General features: G+C 49.7%; 1 protein-coding gene across 1 annotated transcript in view; it reads left to right on the top strand.

Moving 5' to 3' along the window:
* Window positions 1–6,948: 6,948 nt before the first annotated feature.
* DLEC1 (DLEC1 cilia and flagella associated protein) overlaps window positions 6,949–10,432 on the top strand; it is a 73,148-nt gene continuing 69,664 nt past the window's right edge. Inside the window, exons 1-2 of the mRNA XM_044920680.1 lie at window positions 6,949–7,347; window positions 8,276–8,426. Of these exons, the coding sequence (XP_044776615.1) occupies window positions 6,949–7,347; window positions 8,276–8,426 (550 nt within the window). The remainder of the gene's footprint in view (window positions 7,348–8,275; window positions 8,427–10,432) is intronic.

Raw genomic sequence — 10,432 nt, 5'->3', positions numbered from 1 at the left:
AAGCCAGGCTGCTGCCCTGCCCTGAGGCTCAGTCTGCACTCCTGCACTCCGTACCGTCCTCACCACCTCTGTCTGCCCCGCCCTCTCTCACAGGCTGCCTGCGAGGTCTGCTGGGTGCCAACCTCTGTGGGGAGTGAGTGACTATGCGTCTTTGGGTGGAGGGGCTGGAGGGCCCAGCAAGAGGCTTTCTACCCAACCACAGAGTTGCTGGCTTCTGCTCCCTCCTCCCTAAATAAGCAGGGCCCTCTGTGGGCCCAGCCCTGGCCAGGCGCCTTAATTACCCTTCCTAAAACCCAGCTCTCAGTTACCTCTGCAAGATGCCCTGAGATCCTGGTGACTCACAGGATTTTTGGCAGGCTCAGTTAGTGCGCAGAGGGGGCCATGTGTGCCCAAAGCCGTGTTGTCCTATGGTGGAGTCTCAGGCATCTTGCCCCCGCAGCTGACCATCGTCTTCAATGTGTGTGTGAGGCAGGGTGCAGGGGAAGGGGACTTCTGGGATGACTGGGGACAGGTAAGACCTAGTGAGACCTAGTGTTAGGGTCGTGCCTACCTCCAGGCACTTACCTTGGCCCCTCCAGCACCACCCCCTCTAGAGGCCAGGGGAGGGGGAGGATCAAAGCCATGAATGTCAACTTTCAGGACGGTCAGGCTCCCGGTGGCATGCTTTGGGGCTGGCCCCGCCCAAGCCTTCCCCCAGAAATGCAAACCCAGGCAAACTTGAGTAGGTGAGGTGGAGCAGGTTTATTCTGTCCCCCCTGGTCTTTGGAGGCCCTGTCCCAGGGCACAGGGGCGAGGGGCTGTTTAAATCCGCTGTGCCCTTTCCTGCTGTGAGACTTTGAGCAAATACCTTCATTTCTGTGATCTCCACAGTTAGGAGCTGCGGTGCCCTTCAGAATCCGCCGAAATACCAGATGTTGGCTACCTGGTACAAATCAGCACCTGCTGGATGGACATACTCTGACATCCCATGTCCCCACAGCTGTCCCCTCCCTGGCCTCCTTCACTAAGCCTGGTGTTCACAGAGCCCAACCTCAGGTTCTTGGTCTAAGGGCATGCCCCTGATGCTTGCCAGGGCTGGAAAACCCCATCTGAATCCCCTCCAGAGGGTCCTGGACCCAAATCCAGACGCATGAGGAGGAAAAGTGAAGGCAGCCTCTCCCAAGGAAGCAGCTGTGGCAAGTGCACATGCTCAGATCATGCCAGGACGACTACTAACCCTGCAGGGATCCAGGATGCTGTGATGGACCACAGGGTGTCTGGGCCCGCGGGTTATCCCAGGATGATATGGGACGATTTGGGATTACTTTTCCATAATTACATTTGTGGGATTTTATTGTGTATTCGTTTGTGTACGTAACTGTGATGTTTATTTGAACGTGGACTAAGTCCCAGTGCTCACCTCCACCCTATCCCCCCCACAGGCAGAGTCTAGTGCTTGGTGTGGGGGAAGAGTCAGGAGACTGGTCCTCAGACCCTCCTCTGAGGGAGGAGGCACACTTAAGTCTGTGAAGCGAAGAAGACACTGCTTTGCTATTTCATTTGTTCAACAAATATTCATTGGGCACCTACTATGTGCTAGGCACTGTTCTAGAGGCTTGAGAATCACCAGTGAACAAAATATACCCCCAACCCCCGCCCTTGTGGAGCTTAACTTCTAATGGAAAGAAAAGAGACACCATAATAAACATAAGAAGTGAATTGTGTAGTATATTAGAAGGTATGTAGGGTAAGGGAATTCAGGAATGGGAGAGGGTTAAATTTTAAATAGCTTGGATCTTACAGGGAAAGTGACATTTGAGCAAAGACTTGTAGGAGGTAAGAGAGTGGGCCATTCGGAGATATCCGGTGAAGAAGATTCCAGGCAGAGGGGACAGGCAGTGCCAAGGCCCTGTGGCAGGAATCTGGCTGGTGTGTTGGAGGACTGACAAGGAATCCAGTGTGGCTGGAGCAGAGGGAGAGGGATAATGAGAGGCAACAAGGGTAATGGGGACCACATTCTGCTGGGCCTTCTAAGGGCCTCCGCTTACACACTGGGAGAAATGGGGAGCCCTTGGAAGGTTTCAAGCCAAAGAGGGACATGATCTAACTCATATTTTAAAAGAATCACTCTGGGGTGCCTGGGGGGCACAGTCAGTTAAGTGTCTGACTCTTTCGATTTCAGCTCAGGTCATGATCTCAGGGTCGTGAGATCGAGCCCTGTATCAGGTTCTGCACTGGACGTGGAGTCTGCTTAAGATTCTCTCTCTCCCTCTCCCCCCCCCAAAAGAATCACTCTGGCTTCAGGAAGAAGGAGTATCATGGAGGGGCAAGGGCTGAAGCAGGGAGCTCGGTAAGATTCTTGCAGTAGTAATTCAGGTGAGGCAGATGGTGGCTCAGACCTTGGGGGTAAGAGTGGAGGTCATGAGAAGTGGTAGGATTCTGGATATATTCTGATGGGAGAGCCAGCAGGAGTTACTGGTGGGGGCCATGAGAGAAACAGAGGAGTTGAGGCTCCAAGTTTTTGGCTGGGCTAACGAATTACCAGTAACTGAAATAGGGGAAGGCCGAGGAGGAGCAGCTTCTCTATTCTGGACATAGAAGTTTGAGGTGCCATCAGATAGCTGAGGCGAGATGTCAAGTATATGATGGATGTACAAATCTGGAGTTTTGGAAGGAGATGAGAGCTGGGAATAAAATTTGGGATACAGTTGAAAATACATTAAAAACGTCCATCATGGGGTGCCTGGGTGGCTCAGTCAGTTAAGCGGCTGCCTTTGGCTTAGTTCATGATCCTGGAGCCCTGGGATCAAGTCCCACATCAGGCTCCCTGCTCAGCGGGGAGTCTGCTTCTCCCTCTCCCTCTGCTCCCCCCTGCCCCGGCTCTTGCTTGTGCTCTCTCTCTCTCTCATTTGCTCTCTCTCTCTCATTCACTCTCTAGTGAACAAAACAAAACAAAATATGTCCATCATGCTCACAGAATGCAGGTGGGAGTCTACTCTGGGACAATCTTTCTGGAGGGCAACTTGGCAATATCTCAATATTACTAAGTACATACCCTTTGGCTAAGCAATTCTAATTCCACGATATTTTCTTATTATCTAATTCTGTGATCTTATCTGTATGTTACATACAAAAACATTGTACAAGGTGAAGTTCATTAGTGGGCACCCAGTTAAATAACTTCATTTCCATACAGTGGGTTGCCTTGCATCTGTTTTAAAAACAAACACACAAACAAACAAAAGTTCTAGTCAGCAGAATAGGTCATAAAATGAGGAAGGCAGCTCAAGGGATTCCTTTTGTGCTAAGAGGTCTGCCTGGAGGAGGAAGCTGGAGAACGGTTCCAAAGGTGGCTCGAGCCCTTTCTTTCTGGTGCAGAGTTTGAACCATTCCTTTGGTCAGTTAGTCAGCAGGCAAATAGAAATCGATTGCTGGAGGCAGAACCAGGGATGGATCCAGCTGATCAGGCAGAGAGGGACCGGTGGAAGAGGGAGATGGGGGGAGCCAGAGGAGAGGGAGAAGCAAGGCAAGAGAGGAAGAGGCAGCAGCAGGTACTACTGAAAAGCCCAGGATGACCAGGACAGAGGAGTGGCCACTACCACTGGAAGCACTGGACCACTGCTGGAGACCTCAGCCTGGACAGAGCAGAGGGGCTGAAGCCAGAGGGTGGGAGGGGTCACAGAAAAAGGGGAACCATCTCCGGGGCTGCACGGACTCCCTGTGACCTCCTCGAGGCTGTCTGGAGGCAGCTCGGAGAGGCCAAAAGTGACGGCAAGAATCCACTGCCCTGTCTTTCCCCGAGACAGGGAAGCCTCCACAAGAGCTGCTCCTAACCAACAAGACCACCCAGTTTGGGCTGGCCCACCGCTAATACTAGAGCAGTGGAGGACCCCAGACTGTTCCGCTTCTCTTTCCACCCACAGCTCCTTCCTGCACTACCGGGGGTCTTGCATGTGTGCGGATAACAGGACAGACCAGCGCACTTGCCCGAGTTCTGCCCACCTCCACCTCCCACCACAGCTGTCCCCTAGTGCATACACCAATCAGCGACGGGGGGAAGGCTTTAAAACAGAAGACTGCACAGGACCTATTAATGGGCTCAGGATGTTTGGGCAAATAGTTCTGGGGTCCCAGGTACCTGAAGGGTGGGCACGGGGCAGGTCGCTTTGGTCTTCTCACTCTGTGGAGAGGGTGCAGCTGGGGGAGAGCCAGAGCAGGGTCCACTCTAAGAACTGGAAAGGTACTGGAAAGGACAGAAGAGGGAGCCAGGCCTACCCAAGAGAGGCGCAAGTGGCCCAGGTCAGTGGGCCAACCTCCTGGTGCCCCTCTCAGGAAGTGGGTTTCAGCTGTAAGGCAAGCAGACGCACCCCAGGAGGAAAAAGCAGCTAGTTGCATCAGCGGTGAGCAGAAGCCAGAGTATGCCGATGATGCCAGTCCACGTGATGTCAAGCGGCTGGCCGGGACAAGCCCGGTCCTTTCTCCCATTTCAGTGGAGATAGATAATCCCTGCCCTGGTTACCTACACAGAATATCTGAGAGTCATTCTGAGCTCCTTTCTCCCTTCCATTATCCATCAGTAGGTCTTGTGACTTCTCCCTTTTACAGGTCTCCAATCAATTCCTCCCCCCTAACCCAAGCTCCTAATCCATCTCTTTCCTAGCCTCTGCATGGATGCAGTTTCCTAATCCATCCATAGTTTTCTCATCTGTCACCCTGATACCTCTTGCCTCCCTCCAGTCTGTTCTTTCATTGCAACCAAAGTGATCTTAGTAAAACACAGAGCTGACCATGACATGCCCAGCTGAAGACCTTTGATGGCCCTTCTAACTGCACTCAGAAGAGTTTAAATTCCCTAATGTTGCCTTACAAACCTGCTTATGATCTGGCCCTCACCTCCCAGCTTCATTCCTCCTGCTCAGACTCTTAAGTTCCACTCCTGAACTTCCTTCATTTCTTCCCATATGCACTCTCTTCATCCCGCTTTTATACAATGGGTTGCCTCTGCCCAGAATGCCCTTTTTCCTCCTCTCCTGCCTTATTCCTACTCATTCTTTTTTTTTTTTCTTCACTGTTTAAAAAACTGGAGTGTAATTTGTATGCAGCAAAATTCATCCTTTATGGTACTGCGAGGTTTGACAAATTCATACAGTTGTGTAATCAACACTACAATAAAGAACAGTTCCCGCACCCCCAGAAATCTCCTCAGGCTCCTTTGGAGCCAACACTAGCTTCCATGACCAGCTCCTGGCAACCACTGATCTGTTTTCTGTTTTGTTTTTGTTTAAGTTGGCTCCACGCCCAGCATGGAGCCCAACATGGGGCTTGAACTCATGACCCTGAGATCAAGACCTGAGCTGAGACCGAGTCCGATGCTTAATGGACTGAGCTGCCCAGGCCCCCCAATCTGTTTACTGTCTTGCATTTTCCAGAATGTCTCCAAAATGGAATCATTATGTATATAGTCTTTTGAGAATGGTTTCTTCTACCAGCATAATGCATTTGATATTCATCTCTGCTATTGTATGTATCAACATTCCTGTTTCTTCTTTATCGCTGAGAGCATTTGTGGTATAGATGTACCACAATTTAACCTTTAGCCCGTGGATAGGACATTTGGGTTTTTTCCAGGTTTTGGTGATGATGAATAAAGCCATCATAAACATTTGGGTACAGGGTTTTGTGTGCACATAACTTTTCATTTCCCTTGGGAAAATTCCTAGAAGCAGGTCTGCTGTATGGTGTAACATTCTAAGAAACTGCCAAACCGTTTTCTAGAGCTGCGGTACCAGTTTGTATTCCCATGGCAACATGACAATTGGAGTTTCTGTATATCATCACCAGCACTCATTTAGTACATTTATACATTTAGTTAACTTTTTGACATTCTAATAAGTGTGTAGTGGTATCGCCCTGTGGTTTTAATTTCCACTTCCCTGATAACTAATGATAGAGATTTAAAAAAAAAAATCTCTGCCTGGTCTTCACTTTGTCCAAAAAGCCACTTTTCACGCTCTTTCTGTAAAATGATTAAGTTCCTGTCCTTTGTGGTTCCCTGACAACCAACATTTATTGCCACCTTGGGCTTAACCCACTAAACTACCAAACTACCATTGTTTTCCAGTTCCCGCCCTGCTCACCACCCTGGTTTCCTGGTCTAGCTCTCTCTCTCTTTCTCTCTCTCTCTCTCTCTCTCTCTCACACACACACACACACACACACACACACACGACTGAGGGAAGAAGCGACATCTTACTTCCTTTGCTATCTTCAGCTCCCAGCACAAACCTGCAATAGAATCTTTATACAATAAATATTAAATGAGTGAATAATTGCTTAACAAATTAGAGAACAGACAGATGAAGAGAGGTAGTTAGGAGCCAGGTTTTGCAACCCGACTGGCCTGGCTGTGCCAATGAACCATTCTCCATTGGTGCCTCACACTAAGTTCACTTTAAGAAGGTCGATGCAGGGGCGCCTGGGTGGCTCAGTTGGTTAAGCGACTGCCTTCGGCTCAGGTCATGATCCTGGAGTCCCAGGATCGAGTCCCGCATCGGGCTCCCTGCTCAGCGGGGAGTCTGCTTCTCCCTCTGACCCTCCTCCCTCTCATGCTCTCTGTCTCTCATTCTCTCTCAAATAAATAAATAAAATCTTTAAAAAAAAAAAAAAAAAAGGTCGATGCAGGGCGCCTGGGTGGCTCAGACGGTTAAGCGTCTGCCTTGGGCTCAGGTCATGATCCCAGGATCCTGGGTCGAGTCCCGCATCGGGCTCCCTGCTCCTTGGGAGCCTGCTTCTCCCTCTGCTTCTCTCTCTCTCTCTGTCTCTCATGAATAAATAAATAAAATCTTTAAAAAAAAAAAGAAAAAGAAAAAAGAAGGTCGATGCATAAGCGGCCCCCGCAGAGGGAGGCAAAGCGGAAAGGACGCGGCCGGAAGCGGAAGGGCGGCAAGAGTTAGCGGCGTCTCAGTTGCCATGGAGACGGGAAAAGGCAGAGACGGGCTGTCTGCAGAGTCCGGGTCCTACGCATTCCGGGGCGCGACGTGGACGCCAACCTCGCATCTGGCCGGGATCCGCAGCCCCAGCGAGTCCGCCTGGCTGTCCTCTTTGACCTACTCCGAGGCCTTTCACTACGGCTTCGGGGGCCGGGCCCGCCGCGTGGAGCCCCTCGCGCTCCAGCCGCTCCCCGAGCCGCAGCTGCTGAGTCTGCGCCCCACCTCGCTGCGCAGCCAAGACATCTCGCACTTGCTCACCAGCCTCTTCCGCAACTTGTACACTAACGAGGTGATCGGCGAGGACCTGAGCGCGAGCTTGATCAAGGCCCGCGGCAGCGAGGATGCGCGCCACGAGGAGTTCGTGGACGAGCTGCAGCGGGTAAGGCGGCCCCGGAGCCCCGCGCGCTCCCTGCCCTTGCTCACCGGGGACGCGGTGGCGTCACGTCCGCGGACAGTGCGGGGGCGTCCCAGGACGCGCCCCTAGAAAGGCAGGCCCCCGCAGGACTCAGCCGCTCGACAAGTGCCAGCACCTGCCGGGTGCCGGGCACTGAGGATGCAGCTAGGAAAACGCAAAGTCCCTGCCCCAGTGTGTTCGACATCTAGTGGAAGGGCACTCTCTCCGCACGTTTACAGAAATAGGCACGTAAGGCATATGTCTGTAGCGCCTATCCATCTTCATTTCTCTACGTACATACACACACGAAATAATTGCATATGTAAATAAAAGGACTGGGGCAGATAGCCGAATAGTTGTTGTTCCCTGGAGATGGTAAGGCTAAAAGTCACCCCTTTTGGGGTGCCTGTCTTTGTATCACAAACCACAATCGTAACCTAGGCATTCATTGCCAGATTTGAGGAAGCATGCCTCGTCTCTGGGAGGCAACTGCTTCTTCGTCTGTACAAGGAGGAAGGCAGCTGACTTGGATCCTCTCTGCTGAGTCTGACGGCTGCCCACACTGCTGAGGAATCTCTTAAAGGGAGTCTCAGGTGAGGTGGGCATCTGGGTGGCACGCCTCTGTCTACCACAGGTGGTGTGCTAACTTGTGTTTGCTCTTTCAGAGTTTGGGTGGCAGCTGTGAAGACAGGAGGCAGAGTTTCAGGCTCGGCTCTCTTCCCAAATTTACTATGAAACCTTTAAGCCGTTTCCCTCTGTGGGTCTCAGTTTTCACATCTGTTAGGTTGGACCAGTTGGTCTCCATAGTTCTGTGATTGTTTTGTGCTTCACAGGAAGCCCGATGCTGGGGGTGGGGGTGAGTGAGCTCTGCGATCTCAGCCTATTTCTGTGCATTTGATGGTCTACCTGCCAGATTCGGAAGGTCTATAAGCAGCGACTGGATGAAGTTGAAATGTTGGAGAGACATATCATTCAGGCCCGAGCACGAGCCCTTGCAGAGGAAGAACGGATCATGCAACTGGCTGAAGTGCATGACCTTGATACCTTCCTCAAGATGCCTCCAGGTGTGTATAATGAACTGCCAACATGCCCTTCACCTGATTCCCCAGCCATTAATATATTACAGTGTTGGCTCCGCGGACCACTCTCTAGTAAGAATGTTTGGAGATCAAATTGCAGATGTGATGTTTCATTACCACAAAACACTCTAACATGCATGTCTCCAAAACAGGGACTCTCTCCCATGTAACCAGCATACAACCATACAAGCCTAGAAATCAGCATTTGTGCAACACTAACCTCCAATTCACAGATCCCATTCAGATTTCACCAGCTGTCCCACAGTGGCTCTTTCTCTTCTCTGGTCCAAGACTCTGTCTAGGAAGTCATGTTGCATGTGATTGTCAAGACCCATTTTAAGGGGTGCCTGGGTGGCTCAGTCAGTTAAGCATCTGCCTTCGACTCAGGTCATGATCCCAGGATCCTGGGATCAAGTCCCACATCGGGCTCCCTGCTCAGTGGGGAGTCTGCTTCTCCCTCTCCCTCTACCAGCCGCTCCCCCTGGTTGTGTGCTCTCCATCTCTATCAAATAAATAAAATCTTTAAAAAAAGACCCATTTTTAGAGTCTTCAGTTTGAAAGAATGTCTTGATCTTTTCTTGTCTTTCATGTTCTTTAAGAAAATTTCTTTTCTGGGGCACCAGGGTGGCTCAGTCAGTTAAGTGTCTGACTCTTGATTTGATCATCAGGTCATGATCTCAGTGTTGTGGGATTGAGCCAAGGGCTCGATGCTGGGCGAGGAGCCTGCTTGAAATTCTTTCTCTCTTCATGTCCCTCTCTCTCTTTCTCCCCCTCTGCCCCTCCTCTCTCTTTCAACCTCTCAAAAAAATTCTTTTTTATTTGAGTACAATTGACACGCAATGTTACATTAGTTTCATGTGTACAACTTAGTGATTTGACAAGTTTATGCATTATGCCATGCTCACCACACGTGTAGGTACCATCTGCCCATACCTCACAATCACAATGTCATTGACTGCATTCCCTATGCTGTGCCTTTTATTTCGGTGACTTTTCATTACATAATTGTCTTTCATGTTCTTGACAGTTGTGTTTCTCTCCCCCAATTTTTTTATTGTGCCTAAGGATGCATAAAATTTACCATCTTACCTATTTTTAAGTGGACAGTTCAGTGGTATCAAGTACATGCATAATGTTGTATGAACATCACCACCCTCCATCCCCAGAACTCTTTTCATTTTGCAAAACTAAAACTCTGTACCCATTAAGCAATAACTTCCCATACCCTTACCCCAGCCCCTGGCAACCACCATTCTACTTTCTGTCTTTACAACTTATTTTTTTTTTTAAGATTTTATTTATTCGTTTGACAGAGAGAGAGAGCAAGCAAGAGCACAGGGAGAGGCAGAGGTAGAAGCAGACTCCCTGCTGAGCAGGGAGCCCGACATGGGGCTCAATCCCGGGACCCTGAGATCATGACCTTAGATGAAGGCAGACACTTAACTGACTAAGCCACCCAGGCGCCCCTGTCTTTACAATTTAGACTACTCAAAGTACCTCATACAAGTAGAATCATACAATATTTGTCTCTTTGACTGGCTTATTTCACTTAGCTTAATGTCCGTAAGGTTCACCCGTGTTGTAGCCTGTGTCAGAATTTCCTTTCTTTTTAAGACCGAATAGTATTCTGTCATATGTATGTACCACATTTTGCTTATCCATTCATGCATTGATGGTCAGTTGGGTTGCTTCCACATTTTGGCTATCATGAGTAATGCTCTGAACAGGGTGTACAGATGTCTCTTTGAGACCCTGCTTTCAATTCTTTTGGGTGTATACCCAAAAGGGGAATTGCTGGGTCATATGGTAGTTCTATTTTTAATTTTTTGAGGAACCACCATACTGTTTCCCACAACAGCTGTATCATTTTCACATTCCCACCAAGAGTGCACCAGGATTTCCATTTCTCCACATCCTTGCCAACACTTGTTATTTTCTGTTTTTTGGTTTGTTTTTTTTTTTTGATAGTAGCTCTTCTAATGAGTGTGAGG

This window comes from Neomonachus schauinslandi, chromosome 1, assembly GCF_002201575.2.
Source record: "Neomonachus schauinslandi chromosome 1, ASM220157v2, whole genome shotgun sequence".
NCBI lineage: Eukaryota > Metazoa > Chordata > Mammalia > Carnivora > Phocidae > Neomonachus > Neomonachus schauinslandi.
Note: the sequence above shows the minus strand (reverse complement) of the source record. Positions and strands in the feature narration are given on the sequence as shown.